The sequence below is a fragment of the Bos taurus genome, chromosome 21, assembly GCF_002263795.3.
Source record: "Bos taurus isolate L1 Dominette 01449 registration number 42190680 breed Hereford chromosome 21, ARS-UCD2.0, whole genome shotgun sequence".
NCBI classification, from domain to species: domain Eukaryota; kingdom Metazoa; phylum Chordata; class Mammalia; order Artiodactyla; family Bovidae; genus Bos; species Bos taurus.
Genome location: NC_037348.1, coordinates 41187349 through 41206101, shown reverse-complemented (window position 1 = coordinate 41206101; position 18753 = coordinate 41187349). Strand labels below are relative to the sequence as shown.

The 18753-nt window shown below is 40.0% G+C and overlaps 1 protein-coding gene across 10 annotated transcripts in view; it reads right to left on the bottom strand.

The window, feature by feature from the left end:
• The window catches only part of G2E3 (G2/M-phase specific E3 ubiquitin protein ligase), a 76895-nt gene extending 61384 nt beyond the window's left edge, over positions 1-15511 (bottom strand). For 6 of the 10 annotated variants that reach the window (XM_059878987.1, XM_059878988.1, XM_005222040.5 and 3 more), the window contains exon 1: positions 15400-15511. In XM_059878987.1, coding sequence (XP_059734970.1) covers positions 15400-15470 — 71 coding nt within the window. In that variant the 5' untranslated portion in view covers positions 15471-15511. The other 4 variants (XM_059878991.1, XM_059878997.1, XM_059878992.1 and 1 more) reach the window with 3 other exon arrangements.
• Positions 15512-18753: the final 3242 nt, after the last annotated feature.

Sequence of the window (18753 nt, the reverse complement as noted above, 5' to 3'; positions counted from 1 at the left end):
CTGTATAATAGGCTCCAGTTTCATTCACCTCATTAGACCTGATTCAAATGCATTCTTTTTAATAGATGAGTAATATTTCATTGTGTATATGTACCACAGCTTTCTTATCCATTCATCTGCCAACAGACATCTAGGTTGCTTCAATGACCTAGCTATTGTAAACAGTGCTCTGAAGAACACTGGGGTACCAGTGTCTCTTTCAATTCTGGTTTCCTCGGTGTGTATGCCCAGCAGTGGGAATCCTGGGTCATGTGGCAGTTCTATTTCCAGTTTTCTAAGGAATCTCCACACTGTTCTCCATAGTGGCTGTACTAGTTTGCACTCCCACCAACAGTGTAAGAGGGTTCCCTTTCCTCCACACCCTCTCCAGAATTTATCATTTGTAGACTTTTTTGATAGCAGCCATTCTGACCGGTGTGAGATGGTACCTCATTGTGGTTTTGATTTGCATTTCTGATAATGAGTGATGTTGAGCATCTTTTCATGTGTTTGTTAGCCATCTGTACGTCTTCTCTGGAGAAATATCTGTTTGGTTCTTTGGCTCATTTTTCGATTGGGTCATTTATTTTTCTCAAACTGAGCTGCAGGAGCTGCTTTTGAGATTAATTCTTTGTCAGTTGCTTCATTTGCTATTATTTTCTCCCATTCTGAAGGCTGTCTTTTCACCTTGCTTATAGTTTCCTTTGTTGTGCAAAAGCTTTTAAGTTTAACTAGGTCCCATTTCTCATTTTTGCTTTTATTTCCATTACTCTGGGGGTGGGTCATAGAGGATCCTGCTGTGATTTATGTCAGAGAGTGTTTTGCCTATGTTTTTCTCTAGGAGTTTTATAGTTTCAGATCTTACATTTAGAGCTTTAATCAACAAAATGGTTATTTTTATGAATGTGAATTTCACTTTGATAAAAAAAGTTAAATGGACACCTACCATATGATAGGTAGATGGGCAACAAAGAGAAATGAAGGTATATGTTCACTGTACACAAATGTTCACAGCTGCCTTATCTGTAATAGCCAAAAACTATAAACAACCTAAATCTCCATCAACAGACAACTGATAAAACAAATTTTGGAATATTAATATAATGAAATACATGTACTAAAACTCATTGAACTATATTCTTAAAATGGGTGAATTTTATTTTATACAATTATACTATCAGACGGATGTTTAAAAGTTAACCACCATTTAAAAAAAATAAAGATATTTATTTAAATTAAAGGAAAAGCACTACGAAAGATGCTTTTAAGCCACCTCTCCATCCTAACAAGAGTTGAAAAGACAAATCAATATTTCTTGTCTCTGTAAGAGAGGTAACGACAAACCACTGCCCTCTGAGACTGGAAAGAGGTGAACACAGGGAATCACAGCTTACCTGAGCAAAGAGTTACCGGCTGAAACTGCTGTGGGATCCAGTATCCAGGCAGGAAAACCTACACTATAACTGACTAATTGCTGGGGGCTCAGTGTGGACAACTTTGAGAGTTAAAAACTCAAGGGGCATACAATCAGAGGGCCCCTCACCATTATCACCAGGAATGCAACCAGAAGTCCACAGTAAATATCAGAGAAAAATTCCCTTATGACTGGCAAGGCGAGGGTAAACTACCATTTTAAAATATATTAAAGCACTCTGTTCTTTCTTCCCTCAGGGGAAACTAGTGCATGCTAAGTTGCTTCAGTCGTGTCCAACTCTTTGCAACCCCATGGACGGTGGCCCACCAGGTTCCACTGTCCATGGGATTCCCCATGGAGTGGGTTGCCATGCCCTCCTCCAGAGGATCTTCTTGACCCAGGGATCGGACCCATGTATCCTGGGGCACTTGCAATGCAGGATTCTTTTAATGCTGAGCCACCGGAGAAGCCCATTTTAAAATACACCAAAGCAGTCTGTTCTTCTTAATAAGGCCTTCCCTCAGGAGAAACTAATTAGCCAGAGCCTAACCTGCTAGTGTATTATCAGAGCCTAAATGACCCAGGAAAAGAAAAATATTAATACCAAACTCCACCATACTCTAGCCATCCTGTCCCATGGAAAAGGGGAGAAGAAAACTAAGATATTGTAAACTTCACAGTCCAGAGGCATAGCCTTAAAAAGAATGAGACTTAATCACAGAACTAGAAAACACTTCCCTTCTACATCTTACCACCTTGTTACTAATGGCTTATTTACAGTAATTCCTTTTATTCAGTACCTCATATCTGGCTATCAAGAAAAAAATTACAAGACATATCAAAGAGCTAAATGCACATTTTGAAAAGGCAGAGCAAACATCAGAACCAGACAAGGCAGGCATGTTGATAGATTTATCAAAACAAGATTTTTTAAAACTCTTCATTTTGTATTGGGGTATAGCCAATTAACAATGTTGTGATAGTTTTAGGTGAACAGCAAAAGGACTGAGCCATACATATACACATATCCATTCTCCCCCAAACTCCCCTCCCATTAGGGCTGCCACATAACATTGAGCAGAGTTCCATGTGTTATACACTAAGTCCTTATTGGTTATCCATTTTAAATACAGCAGTGTGTACATGTCCATCCCAAACTCCCCAACTATCCCTTCCCATTGCCCACCCTCTTCCACCCCACCCCCGAACCAAAAGTTCCACCCCAGAACCAAAAGTTAGTTTTCTAGTCTATGAGTCTCTTTCTGTTTTGTAAGGTCATTTTTATTATTTCTTTTTAGATTCCAATATAAGGGATGTCATATATTACTTCTCCTTCTCTGACTTACTTCACTCAGTATGACAATCTCTAGATCCATCCATGTTGCTGCAAATGGCATTATTTCATTCTTTTTAATGGCTGGGTAATATTCTAGTGTACTTATGTACCACATCATCTTTATCCACTCCTGTTAGAACAAAGAATTTGAAAAAACTATGAGTGATATGCTAAGGACTCTAACGGATACAGTAGGCAATATACAAGATCAGATAGGCAATGTAAACAGAGAAACAGAAATCCTAAAAAAGAACCAGAAAGAAATGCTAGAGATCAAAAACGCTAATGGAAATGAAGAATGTCTTTGGTAGAATAACTAACTAGTTCAATAAGTCCCCACATATGAACAAGTTCCATTCTGAGAGTGTGTTCCTAAGTCCAATAAAGTTAGCCCAGGTAACCAACTAACACAATCAGTAATATAGTACTGTACTGCAGAAGGTTTAAAATATTTCACACAAATAACACATAAAAAATAAACATGAAAAATAAAAATTTTGAATCTTACAGTACAGTACAACAACTGGCACACAGGAGATGGCATCAAGTGAGCTGGCAAGATGAGTTACTGACTAGAGGAGGAAGAGAAAGTGGTAGGTGGTAGAGCTGAAGGATCACCAGCAGTAGGAGACGTAGGGCAAGCTGCAATTTCACTCATGCCTGACGTTGATGGCACAGGTTCTGGTTCCTTGGTGGATTCAATTCTATCTACCCTCTTGAAAAAATTATTCAGTGATGTCTGGGTAGTAGCTCTTCTTTTCTCATCATAGATGACATGGTTTCAGCACTGGGCTACATTCTGAACGGCGGCTACAACCTTCATGTACTGTTCTACACTTGGGATCTATGCCTCAAAAACTAACAGTGCTTCCTCAAATCAAGAAAATTCTCTTGCCATTTCCTGTGTTATGAATTCTTCAATTACTTCTTCCTCTGGTCTCTCTCGGTCCTTTCTCTCGGCCTCTATTTATTTCATCATGCCTTCATTAGTAAGCTGCAGTTCAGTGCAATCATCCTCTTACAGATTTAGCTCTAACATCTTGCTAAGGGTGAATATGCTGCAGAAGACTTCTTTGGACTCCTTATTCACCTTCTCAAATACATGAAAATCATGAACAAACTACAGGCAAAGGTTCCTCCAAACCCCATTCATGGTGACGGCTGTAATTTCATGCCAAGCAAAGTCAATGTTTTTTATGGCCTTGTAGATGTTATAGTCTTTTCAAAACTGTCACAAGGTTGTTCCTGATTCATCACCCACCTTTACTGCCTGACAAGAAGTGTGATGTAAATATTTCTTGAAAGTTGCTATAACTCCCTGGCCCACAGGCTGGATGAGTGACAAAATATTTGGTGGCAGATGCACTCCTTTGACGGTAGGATGAAGTCAATCATGAATGAAGGGTGGCCTGGAGCACTGTTGAGTAGCAAAAGAATGTTGAATGGGCTATGTCCTTCTCCAAGCAATATTTCTCTATCTCCAGGATTAAGTGGTGGAAGAGTCAGTCCTGGAAAATGGCCTGTGTAACCTAGGCTTTGGGGTTACTATTCCACATAACAGGAAGAGAGCCCTTGGCTATGTTTTTAAGGGCTCTTAGGTTCTCTGAATGATTAGCTGAATGAAAAGAGAATTTTCAGCTTCATATCGCCAGAAGCACTGACACCAAACAACAGAGTTAGCCTATTTTTTTGCTGCTTTATTGCCTGGCATCACTCTTCTTCCTTACTGATATACTTTCGGTTTGGCATCCTCTTCCAGTACAGTCTGGTCTCATCCACAAGATACCTACTCAGGTAAACACGCATCTTCATCAATAATTTATTAAAGTATTTCAGGAAATTAATGGGCAACTAGTGTATCTGCACTCACCACCTCGCCACTTACTTTTACTCTATGAAGGCTGGCCCTAGCCTCGAACCCATGAATCCAGCCAAGGCGGCATTAAAAGATGCCGTCTGATTCTTCACTCAGTTTCTTCTTCAAGTCTTCATAAAGGCATTGAGCTTCCTGCCTTCATAAAGGCATTCAGCTGAAAGGGACTTGACACTGACACTGATCCTGCAGCCACACAGAGAAGTTTCTCCATCACTTTTCCATGCTTCTTTGATATTATTGTCAACGTCATTGGCATAGCAGACTTCACCTGTTCCATGACCCTGTTTTTGTTTCTTAGAATCATGCCTGGTTAAATAATTCATGTTATAAGAATGTGCAATATCTGCCATCTTTTCACCTTGCTCCACTCTTTCAATTATTTTCACTTTTGTTTCCATCATTACTGCTTTGTGCTATAGTACCAGCTTAGCAGTACTTAGTAGTACCAGCTACATCACCACTGCTTTAATACTCCAGACATCCTGGGCTTGAAATAAAAATACTGTATTCTATACATTCAGTTCAGTTCAGTTCAGTTGCTCAGTCACGTCCAATTCTTTGCAACCCCATGGACTGCAGCACACCAGGTCTCCCTGTCCATCACCAACTCCCAGAGTTTACGCAAACTCAGGTCCATCCAGTTGGTGATGCCATCAAACTATCTCATCCTCTGTCGTCCCCTTCTCCTCCTGCCTTCAATCTTTCCTAGCATCAGGGTCTTTTCTAATGAGTCAGTTCTTCACATCAGGTGACCAAAGTATTGGAGTTTCAGCTGCAGCATCAGTCCTTCCAGTGAATATTCAGGACTGATTTCCTTTAGGATGGACTGGTTGGATCTCCTTGCAGTCCAAGAGTCTCTCAAGAGACTTCTCCAACACACAGTTCAAAAGCATCAATTCTTCAGCACTCAGCTTTCTTTATAGTCCAACTCTCACACCCATACCTGACTACTGGAAAAACCATAGCTTTGACTAGACAGATCTTTGTCAGCAAAGTAATGTCTCTGCTTACGTGACTACTGGAAAAACCATAGCTTTGACTAGACAGATCTTTGTCGACAAAGTAATGTCTCTGCCTTTTAATACGCCATCTAGGTTGGTCATAACTTTTCTTCCAAGGAGCAAGCGTCTTTTAATTTCATGGCTGCAGTCATCATCTGCAGTGATTTTGCAGCCCCCTAAAATAAAATCTCTCACTGTTTCCACCATTCCCCCATCTATTGCCATGAAGTGATGGGACCAGATGTCATGATCTCAGTTTTCTGAATGTTGAGTACATTACTGTACAGTAAAACACTATACCTTTTCAACAAAGGTCCATATAATCAAAGCTATGGTTTTTCCACTGGTCATGTATGGATGTGAGAGTTAGACCATAAAGAAGGCTGAGTGCTGAATAATTGATGTGTTACAACTGTGGTGCAGGAGAAGATGCTTGAGACTCCCCTGGACTGCAAGGAGATCACATCAGTCAATCCTAAAGGAAATCAGTCCTGAATTTTCATTGGAAGTACTAATGCTGAAGCTGAAGCTCCAATACTCTGGCCACCTACCTGATGGGAAGAGCCGACTCACTGGAAAAGACCCTGATGCTGGGGAAGACTGAAGGCGAAAGCAGAAGACGGTGGCAGAGGATGAGTGGTTAGATAGCATCACTGACTCAATGGACATGAATCAGAGCAAACTCCAGGAGATAGGGTAGAACAGAGGAACCTGCAGTCCATGGAGTTCAAGAGTTGGATACGACCTAGCAATTGAACAACAACAACAAAACTATACAAAGGCACAACCATTTGTAGGGGATGCACACATGTGACGACGTATGCCACACACATAATATGTGACTGGACATGCAAACACACATTCCAATCTTTGAAAATTCACAACTTTAAACTTTATACATAGGCGACTTATTGCAGATGGGGCAAGGCTGAGGAAAGACCTCTAAACGCTTAAAAATATCTGAACAGAAACTTTAAAAACTAAAAAGCAAAGAGGACAAAAACCAAGAGAAAACAACAAAAATAAAAAGAGAATGTCCAAGGACTGTGAGATAACCACAGAAAGCTAACAAAAGTTCTTGGACTACCAGAAGATAGAAAGTAACAGAAGTAACATTTGAAACAATAACAGTGATGCAGACACCAGACAAAAGATACAGGAAGTTGCAGAACTCCAAGCAGGGTAACTGCCAAAAACTACACCTACACATATTATTTCAAACTACAGAAAATTAAAGATAAAGAATAAAACTCCTGAAAAAAGTTACAGGGGAAAATAATCTTACCTAATAGATAAACAAGAGTAGGATTACATCCAATTTCTCCTCAGAAACTACGCAAGTAAAAACAGAGAGGAGTAATATTTAAAGGAGAAATATTTCAAGTATTGGGGGCAGGGAGGGGAGGGAAAAAAAACCTAGAATTCTGTATCCTGTGAAATTATCTTTAGAAATGAAAGAGAAATAGAGACTTTCTTAAACAAAAATTGGTGGAATATGTTGCCAGTAGACCCTGCCTTTCAAGGTATGCTATGAGAAGCTCTTGAAAGAGAAGGAAAATGATAAAGGTCAGAAATTTACATCTATATAAAGAAGTTTCCAGGAATACGTAAAATGAAAACTTCTATATGCTCAATTAAAACCACAGAGTGGAGCTAAATATACGAACAAAGAACAAGGGCAACAAATACAAAACAGTAACAAATATGGTAGAATTAACAAATATTTATATGAATTAATATTTATTAATTCATCCATATTAATAATCATTTTGAATGCCAATGGTCTAAATGCACCAACTAGAAGACAGATTTGTCACCGTAGATTAAAAAATAAGACCTAAGTATGCTGCTGCTGCTGCTAAGTCGCTTCAGTCGTGTCTGACTCTGTGCGACCTCAGAGACGGCAGCCCACCTGGCTCCCCCGTCCCTGGGATTTCCAGGCAAGAACACTGGAGTGGGTTGCCATTTCCTTCTCCAATGCATGAAAGTGAAAAGTGAAAGTGAAGTTGCTCAGTCGTGTCCGACTCTTCTCGACCCCATGGACTGCAGCCTACCAGGCTCCCCCATTCATGGGATTTTCTAGGCCAGAGTACTGGAGTGGGGTGCCATTGCCTTCTCCAAGACCTAAGTATATGTTATCTCAATACCCACTTTAAACATAGATTAAAAGCAAATGGATGGAGGGATTTCCCTGAAGTTCTGTGGTTAAGAATCTGCTCTTCCACTGCAGGGAGCAAGTGGAGCATGCGTTTGATCTCTGGCCAGGGAACTAAACTTTCAAGAACCATGTGGCATTGGGAAAAAAAAAAAAAAAATATATATATATATATATATAGCAATACTATGAACAACTCTGGGCTTCCCAGGTGGCACTAGTGGTAAAGAACCCACCTGCCAATGCAGGAGATGCAGATTCGATCCCTGGGTCCAGAAGATTCCCTGGTGAAGGGAATGGCAACCCACTCCAATAGTCCAGTATTCTTGCCTGGAGAATTCCATGGACAGAGGAGCCTGTGTCCATGGGGTCACAAAGAGTTGGACACAACTGAGAGACTAACACATACATGAACAACTCTATGGCCATAAATTTGATAATTTGATAAGCTGGATGAAAGTGAAAGTTGCTCAGTTGTATCTGACTTTTTGTGACCCCATGGACTCCATGGAATTCTCCAGGCCAGAAAACTAGAGTGGGTAGTCTTTCCCTTCTCCAGGAGATCTTCCCAACCCAGGGATTGAACCTAGGTCTCCTGCACTGCATGTGGATTCTTTTACCAGCTGAGCCACAAGGGAAGCCCAAGAATACTGGAGTGGGTAGCCTATCCCTTCTCCGGAGGATCATCCCAACCCAGGAGTCAAACAGTGGTCTCCTGCATTGCAGGCAAATTCTTTATCAACTGAGCTATCAGGGAAGCCCCATAAAACAAACCAATTCTTTGAAAAACACAACTTTTGCTGAAACACAATAAAAAATAAACAATCTGAATATAACTGTATTAAAGAAACTGAATCAATAATTAGTAACCGTTCAAAACAGAAAGCACCAGGCCCAGATGGGTCACTGTAAAATTCTATCAAGCATTTAAGGAGAAATTATACCAATTCTCTACAATATCTTTAGAAGACAGAAGGAGTGGGACTACTTCCAATTTACTCCATTAAGCCAGCATGTACCTAATACCAAAAAAAACCCCCAAAAACGACAATGACATCACAAAAGAAAAAAACACAAACTCATGAATACAGATGCCACAATAAAATATTAGCTAATCAAATCAAACAATGTATAAAAAGAATTATATACCACAGCCAAGCAGGATTTACCTCAGTTATGCAGTCATGCATCTTGGTATTTAACCAAAAGAGATAAAAATTTATGTTCACAACAAAACTTTCACAGAGATGCTTACAGCTTGGAAACAGTTAAAATGTCCTTCAGTAGATGAACAGATAAACTATGGTACACCTAGACAACGGAATATTACTTAATGCTAATTGCTGGGAGAAATATCAACAACCTCAAATACACAGATGATACCAGTCTAATGGCAGAAAGTGAAGAGGAACTAAAGAGCCTCTTGATGAAGGTGAAAAAGGAGAGTAAAAAGGTGGCTTAAAAGTCAACATTCAAAAATGAAGAACATGACTTCTGGTCCCATCACATCATGGCAAACAGAAGGGGAATAAGTGGAAGCAGTGTCAGATTTTCTTTTCTTGGGCCCGAAAATCACTGCAGATGGTGACTGCAGTCATGAAATTAAAAGACCCTTGGATCCTTGGAAGGAAAGCTATGACAAACCTAGACAGTGTATTAAAAAGCAAAGACATCACTTTGCTGACAAAGGCCCATAGAATCAAAGCTATGGCATTTTCAGTAGTCATGTACAGACCTGAGAGTTGGACTATAAAGAAGACTGAGTGCTGAAGAATTGATGCTTTTAAACTGCGGTCCTGGAGAAGACTCTTGATAGTCCCTTGGACTGCAAGGAGATCAAACTAGTCAATCCTAAAGGACATCAACCCTGAATACTCACTGGAAGGACTGATGCTAAATCTGAAGTTCCAATACTTTGGTCACGTGATGCAGAGCTGACTCATCGGAAAAGACCCTGATGTTGGGAAAAACTGAGGGCAAGAGGAGAAGGAGGCGGCAGAGGTTGAGATGATTAGATAGGATTACCACCTCACTGGACATGAACGTGAGCAAATGCTGGGACATAATGAAGGACAGGGAAGCCTGGAGTGCTGCAGTCCATAGGGTCTCAAAGAATTGGACATGACTTAGCAACTGAACAACAACAAAGGTGAAATAGTTGATAAAGAATCCACTTGCCAATGTAGGAGACACAAGAGACATGAGTTTGATCCACAGGTTGGGAAGATCCCCAGAGTAGGAAATGGCAGCCCACTCCAGTATTCTTGCCTGAGAAATTCCATGGACAGAGGAGCCTGGTGGGCTACAGTCCATGGGGTTGTGAAGAGGCAGATACGACTGAGTAAGCAGGCACAGGATGTATAACATCATCTGCGGATGTTGTATAGTCACTAAGTTGTATTGACCTCTGTGTGACCCCATTGACTGTAGCCCTCCAGACTCCTCTGTCCATGGGATTTCCCAGGCAAGAATACTGGAGTGGGTTTCCATTTCCTCCTCCAGGGGATCTTCCCAACACAGGGATGGAGCCCACACCTACTGCACTGGCAGGTGGATTCTTTATCACTGAGGCACCATGGAAGGAAAAAAATTCATAACCGGGTTCTTGCCCTAGTGAGAACTGTGGAATTATGTGTGATTTAGAGCAGGACTCAATTTCCTTATGGGAAATTTATTACCTTGCAGGGTCATAACATCCTAAAGAATCTGTTAAGCTATATAAACTGTAAAGCACTATATAATCCTGAAGTATCCTTATGATGACTAAGATTATGGGAGACTTGAAAAACAAAAACATCCAACCATGCCCAGCATAATGATCAGTAAATATTTACTAAATGAATAAAGGATTTCCCTGGTGGCTCAGATGGTAAAGCGTATGAATAAAAGTATTTTACTTTAGAATCATTGCAAAGGAAGTTATAGGAAAAATGGATCAATAAAACTGATCGTGAGATATTCTTCAATGAAAAACTCCACACCAGTTCTAAACCAATTCCACAGTGAATAAGCCCCAAATATTTCAAAACTACAAAGCCTACTACTACTACAAATACCATTCATTTGTAAGAGAAATTTCAATAGCAGCATTCCAGAAAAATAGATAAATTAGAAAATCTGAGACCAAAAAAAGTTGTTTGATGTTAGGCTACTGGAAGCACTACAGAAAAAGAGAGGCATAAAAAATACAAAACCCAGCCAAGACTTAGCATTTAGTTTGGGTTTAACTCTCTTAAGAGTTAACATAAGCTTACATACTAAGAGAGACACCCACCAGTGCTTCCCTCAGTAATTTTAATATTCTTTTGTGGCTCAGCTAGTAAAGAATCCACCTGCAATGCAGGAGACCTGGGTTCGATCCCTGGGCTGGGAAGATCCCCTGGAGAAGGGAAAGGCTACCCACTCCAGGATTTTGGCTAGAGAATTCTATGGACTGTATAGTCCATGGGGTGGCACAGACATGACTGACTTTCACTTTCACTTGACAAACAAAATACCAATTAACGTGGACACTGGCATTATTGTAAAAAGTTGTAATTGAAGGTAGTTGAAGTTTCCCTTTGTATACAAACATATCATCACATGGAGTGAACTACAGACTTTACCTTGTGTCAATGTAAGCTCATCAATTGTAACAAATGTACCACACTAAAGGGGAATGTTTATAATGGAAGAGACTATGCATGTGTGGGGAAGGCGGTACATGGGAAATCTCTATCATTTTCCCCTCAATTTTGCTGTGAACTAAAACTGCTCTTTGGCTTTCCTAGGTGGCTGAGTGGTAAAGAATCTGCCTGCCAATACAAGAGACACGGGTTCGACCCTTGGGTCAGGAAGATCGGCTGCAGGAGGCAAGAGATTTCTTGCCTGGGAAATCTCATGGACAGGGGAACCTGGCAGGCTACAGTCCATGCAAAAGAGTCAGATATGCTTTAGCAACTAAACAACAACAAAATTGCTCTTACAAAAATCCAATCTTTAAAAGGAAAAGCAATTAAGTTATAAGTTTATATTGACTTACTTCACAGCTAGTCCTCCGTGAATAGGTTTTCCTTCCCTCCCTCTCTATATTCTGGCTCTCAATGTCCATTGTTCATGTTTCTTCATCATTTTATTGTCATCTTAGAATGTAACGACCTTTCCACCTTGGTTCTCAACAGTCTCTGGATATACCAATTCCAAAATTCAAGAAATGATGTGAATGGTCTAGCTGCATCAGACATTGAGCTCTGATTCAAATAACTACTTTGGCTGGAGAAGGTATGTGGGATCATATGCTCCTAAGTCCAAACCTTTACTCTCTGGTCATCAGAATGATGTGCCTATAACACTGACAGGTTTCTAAAGAAAAGGCTGTGAGCAATGAAGTCAGGTAACAATCTTACCTGTTTAAATCAAAAAGGAAAGGCAAACTTTTCTGTTTTTAATTCCCAATATTCTCTTAACTTAGAACTGAATTAATGTAGAAGTGATCATCTGTGTACAAATGAGGCTAATTCTGTTATAAAGTTAATTTTTAAATTACACTTAAAATATATCTTATAATAAAAAAAAAATCCTGCATGGAAGGAAATGAAATGCAAAAAAAACCAAAATAAAATTTTTTTTTAAAGTTACTAAATCTTTTGTTGCCTCAGTTTTTTCACCTTAATACAGGGATAATAATAAAATGGCTCTAAAGGTTAAATGAGAAATATGTATAAAGCATTCAGAGTTCTGTGAATATTAGCAAATACTGCTCTTAAAGAAATTTTTAAAAATCTTAAATTTTTTCCCACATAAAATGTCTTCTAATTCTACAACTTCAATACTTGTTTTTCCATAGTTGTATAATTTACAAACTATATGATATCACTAAAATCTCTACCACAGCTACACAGAATTATATTCTGTCATCTTTCAATTTTTAACTTTTTCAGCTTAATAAGACATAATGTGTTAAAATTTTTAAAATAACAAGCACCCCCTGAACACACAGTTTCAGACTATAAAGATACTGTTCTGAACCTAGAACTGCAAAGACAAAAGAAGACAAGAGCTATTTTGTTTACAACTAAACCATGCACTGAGGGCTTCCCACTGATAAAGAATCTGACTGCCAGTGCAGGAGATGCAAGAGTCTTGAGTTTGATCCCGGGGCTGGGAAGATGCCTGGAATAAGAAATGGTAACCTACTCCAGTATTCTTGCCTGGAAAATCCCAAGGACAGAGGAGCCTGGTGGGCTCCATGGGATCACAAAGAGTTAGACACAATTGAGCACACTAGCACACATACAAACTGCACTGAGGAAGAACCACTTCACTGGCTAAGTCTAGAGAGGAACCTGAAACCTACTAGGTCAAATTTTAAGGAGAAATATAAAAGGTCAATGACTAACTGCACAAATATGATAGAAGAGATCTGGAGTATCGTGGTAATACCACAGAACATCACAGGATGGAAAAGAATGGCAGAAAATTATGAGGATAATTCTTAAAACGAGGTTGGAACCAGATTGAGAAGGTTTTTGAAAAAAAAATAAAGGCAAAGAAATTTGAAATATATGTGGTAGATGATGAGAGGCCATCAGAAATTTTTTAAAGAGCAACATTTGGAAGGAGAGATTGAGGACAGAGGCAGGAAGCATTACAATAAATCAATCAATAAGAAGTATAAAATTTCTAACAAAATCTAGTTTTTGTCCTAGTTTGAACATTTTACTAGTTGTGTGAGAACAAACTGCTAAAACCCTCATAGGCTCAGTTTTCTTATCTGAAAATAATAGTAAATATTACAATGCTATTTTGAAGATTAATGATATAATGTACGTATAATGCTTAGAGTAACTCGATATCATAGCAGATGCATGTATCATTCACTATGTACCACACACTATTCTAAGATTTTAATGTGTTTAATTCATTTGATCCTCACAATAGTCCTACCAGATAGATATTGCTATTTTCTCCACTATAATTGAGGGAATTTAAGCACTGAAAGGTTAAGGAACTAACAGCCTTAGGGTCAGACAGCTACAAAGTCACAAGAACAGAATTCAAATGCAAGCAATCTGTCCACTTTCATGACCTTAACCAACATATTACAATGCTTCTCTAAGAGAGACCAAGTCAGTGTTTTTAAAATATTCATCAAAATTACTAACCTTCAAATTAAATTTACAGAACACTATCCTCCAGATTTATGGGATTATAATTTCTGAGATTTGAAATACAGGAATCAGCACTTCACAAATCCTTCAAGGTAATGTGTACACAATAAAAATTGAAATTCACTGATTCTGGTAGACACAGCAAAAAAAACCAAAGAGTCCAGGTAAGGAAAAGAAACAGAAAATGTAGAGACGAATTCTACAGGGGAAATTACTATTTGCTGGTGGCTTATAATAAGTAGAATCATAAGATCTGAATTAAGCAAACCTTAACAAAGTACAGCTAATGTCTTGCTGCAGTCTTACATTAATGTTTAAATTTTAATGACCATAACTACTGAATATTTACATTTATTTTTCCTGGCTAATAATGAAACAAAAGTTCATTAGCAGGGACGGAGGAGTAGGAGTAGCCAGCACTGGACAAAGGGATATTTATTCTGAAAAAGTCCTACTTTTTAAAAGAAACTTATACGTTTATATGGTATGATACTTTGATGTTAAAATCTTAGAAGAAGCATAAAATATCTGATCCTATAAAGCAACACAAAATTAGTCTGACAGTTTTCAACAAGCCAAGATATAAAATTTCTACACATTTAAATGCTTACTTATAGATTACAAGTAGGGTACACATTTAAACTATTCCAGAAGGCATGACTTTGTTGGGAGGTTAGATAGAATTGATTTTTGAGGCAGTCGGTCATTAAAAATAAGTAAAATAAAAACCCAAAACAAAACCTGACGTCAGAAAATTTAGTACTTTCGAAATGACTCCACAACAACCCAATCGGCCAATGAATGAAGGGGATGAAAAGGCAGGTCTGTGGAACTAAACCTTATCCCTATTGTTAGCAAACTAACACCCTTGTGACTCACCGCTGTTACCATACAGCCAATTTAAATAAGCAAGAGTCTCGGATTTTTGCGGTACACGAAAAATATCCGGGTTTTGCATACAAAGGATACTCAGATTTCAATTTAAATCCCCACCAGGTATTTCAAAGACTGCCAATTTCCTGCGGTCCACTGTAAGAAAGACTTCTCCTTTTAGAAGGAACGTAGAACATTTCTTCATTCTAAACCTGCTCCCAACCTTCCACCTTTAATAAAGGAAGATTCTTTTGGGTATGGTAATACTTTAGCAATAACTACTGCTGAAGCTGCAGTACTCGAGCCTATTTGGCGCAAATACTGAATTGCAATTACCAGAAAGTCGACAGTTTAAAGTTTCGGGGGCGGTCGGGCCTCCGAATCCCCAATATTCTAGAGCTGGGGTGTGTACGCCATCTGTTTGGAGCGCTAACCCGGGAGAGGCTCCCCCTGCGCCAACTTCCAAAGTCCTCACGTCCGGCCCCACTACAAGACACCTCAAAGGCTCTCCGAGGCCCCCGCTGTACTGTCCGGTCTCCCCGACCCCCTGACCCATCCGACGGTCCTGCTTCTCTCCTTGGAATATTCCATATCTTGCTGTTCCACATCCACTCACCGAGGCGCGCTGGGCAGAAGTTCCAGAGAGGCCGTGTCACTTTTCCCTTCCCGCGCTGCGCCACACGCCATCCTCTAGCTGCTACACCAAACGGCCCACACGATTCAAATTCTCCCACTTCCGCCCGCAACCCGGAAGGAACGCTCAGCCCCGCCCCATGAAGGGCGGGGCCCGCGGTGACGCGGAAGTCGCGGAAGAAGAGGCACGTCCCTGTTCTAATACCTCGCGTTGGCTTTCCTCGTCTGTTCTCCTCGCTTCAGTTTCTTTTGAATCTCCCTGCTTAGGTCTGAAGAGAAGTGACGGAGCGGGATTGGTATTTCTGCCCGGTGGCTCGTGAGTGTTCTCTCGTTTCTGAAATGGATTGAGACGTGCTGAATTTTCTTCCCTTCAAGGAAGTGAAGTGACTCAGTCATGTCCGACTCTTTGCGACCCTATGGACTGGCTCTTCCATCCACGGGATTCTCCAGACAAGAATACTGGAGTGGGTTGCCGTTTCCTTCTCCAGGGTATCTTCCCGACCCAGGGATTGAACCCGGGTCTCCCGCATTGTAGGCAGACTCTTTATCGTCTGAGTCACCGGGAAATGTGCCTAATTTCTCCTTTCGTTTCAAGTAAAGAACTGACCAAGCGAGCCCGGATGTTTACTCCTCGCCTCGCGTACGCACCAGCTGTAACCAGAAGTGAAAAAACAAACCCTCCAGGTCCTTAATACGGAATTTCTCTAGGTCTCTTGAGACTTGCCTCGGCACCGTCAGGACCTCTTTCCACACTCTGTTTGAGGAAGACAAAAAGCCAATCAGAGGGAGAGAGAGAATACATATACGATTTTTAAAATAAGACTATATAGTCAGGTTTTGTTTTGTTTTAATGTTTGTCCCTTGAGTTTTTGTTAACCACTCCTTCTTTAGGATGCTTAATGAGTACTTCAATTTCTTCCACCAAAATGTTGACAGTTATCACCAGCAACCCTGCCATCAGTCCAATGAGATTAATTTCTCATCAGCAGTGGAGAGTCCGTTAAAGTCACTGACATTTTTTTCATAAGACTAGTAAGGCTTAATGTATAATTACCTAGGGCTAGCGTTTACTGAATGGAATATCAAGTTATTTGCATGTTTAAACTGTTATTCCCTTTTTCTCCCCAGAGTGAATTAGGTGAATTTGAATACAAACACTATTCAAGTAATGCTATAGCATTTCATGAACAAAGAAGATCTGCAGTATGTACCCACTGACTATTTCAGGGAGCCTGAGTAGATCCAGACTTAAGAACTTTTTAAAGAAAATATTCACTACAGGACATATTTTAATCTAACAAAACCAGTCACTGTACTAGATATGCTGGTGCTAATAAATTTTTTAAATTAACTGAAATATATTGATGTGAATATTGTGCTGCCACACAACCCCAAAACTAATGTTCTGTTCTTGGATTAGCAAAAATTAAAATGATTTACAACATCCAGTACTAGGAGGGTGTAGTAGTAAAATGTACATACGGATCTACTGGGAGCTACACTGATACAACTCTTGGAAAATAACTCTTTGACCAACACTTCTCAACATTGGGGTTCTCCTGTAGAAATATACTGAAGCTCCAATGCTTTGGCCACCTGATGTGAAGAGCTGACTTACCGGACATGGATGTGAGCAAATCCAGGAAATAATGGAGGACAGGGAAGCCTGGCATGCTGCAGTCCATGTAGTCGCAAACAGTCGAATATGACTTAGCGACTGATAAACAACAACAATAGAAAAATACATGCTAGTGCTTTTGAAGCACTTCAAATTAAAAACAACCATCAGGAGGTACATGATTGAATAGGTAGGATATAGTGGAAGTCACTCAGTCGTGTCTAACTCTTTGCGACCCCATGGAGTATACAGTTCAGTTCAGTCGCTCAGACATGTCTGACTCTTTGCAACCCCATGGACTGTAGCACGCGAGGCCTCCCTGTCCATCACCAACTCTCAGAGTCTACCCAAACTCAAGTCCATTGAGTTAGAGATGCCATCCAACCGTCTCATCCTCTGTCATCCCCTTCTCCTCCTGCTGTCAATCTTTCCCAGAATCAGGGTCTTTTCTAATGAGTCAGTTTTTCGTATCAGGTGGCCAAAGTATTGGAGTTTCAGCTTCAGCATCAGTCCTTCCAATGAATACCCAGGACTGATATCCTTTAGGATGGACTGGTTAGATTTCCTTGCAGTCCAATGGACTCTCAAGAGTCTTCTCCAACACCACAGTTCAAAAGCATCAATACTTCAGTGCTCAGCTTTCTCTCACATCCATACATGACCACTGGAAAAACCATAGCTTTGACTAGATGGACTTCTGTTAGCAAAGGAATGTCTCTGTTTTTTAATATGCCCTAGGTTGGTCATAACATTTCTTCCAAGGAGCAAGTGTCTTTTAATTTCATGGCTGCAGTCACCAACTGCAGTGATTTTGGAGCCCCCAAAATAAAGTCTGTCACTGTTTCCACTGTTTCCCCATCTATTTGCCATGAAGTGATGGGACCAGATGCCATGATCTTCATTTTCTGAATGTTGAGTTTTAAGCCAACTTTTTCACTTTTCTCTTTAACTTTCATCAAGAGGCTCTTTAGTTCTTCTTCACTTTCTGCCATAAGGGTGGTGTCATCTGCATATCTGAGGTTAATATTTCTCCCAGCAATCTTGATTCCAGCTTGTGCTTCATCCAGCCCAGCATTTCTCATGATGCACTCTGCATATAAGTTAAATAAGCAGGGTGACAATATACAGCCTTGACAAACTTCTTTTCCTGTTTGGAGCCAGTCTGTTGTTCCATGTCCAGTTCTAACTGTTGCGTCCTGACCTGCATACAGATTTCTCAGGAGGCAGGTCCAGTGGTGTGGTATTTCCATCTCTTGAAGAATTTTCCACAGTTTATTGTGATCCACACAATCAACGGCTTTGGCATAGTCAATAAAGCAGAAGTAGATGTTTTTCTGGAACGCTCTTGCTTTTTTGATGAGCCTATGGATGTTGGCAATTTGATCTCTGGTTCCTCTGCCTTTTCTAAATCCAGCTTGAACATCTGGAAGATCACAGTTCATGTACTGTTTTTTTTTTTTCATGTACTGTTGAAGCCTGGTTTGGAGAATTTTCAGCATTACTTTGCTAGCATGTGAGATGAGTGCAATTGTGCGGTAGTTTGAACATTCTTTGGCATTGCCTTTCTTTGGGATTGGAATGAAAACTGTTCTTTTCCAGTCCTGTGGCCCCTGCTGAGTTTTCCAAATTTGTTGGCGTATTGAGTGCAGCACTTACACAGCATCATCTTTTAGTATTTGAAATAGCTCAACTGGAATTCCATCACCTCCACTAGCTTTG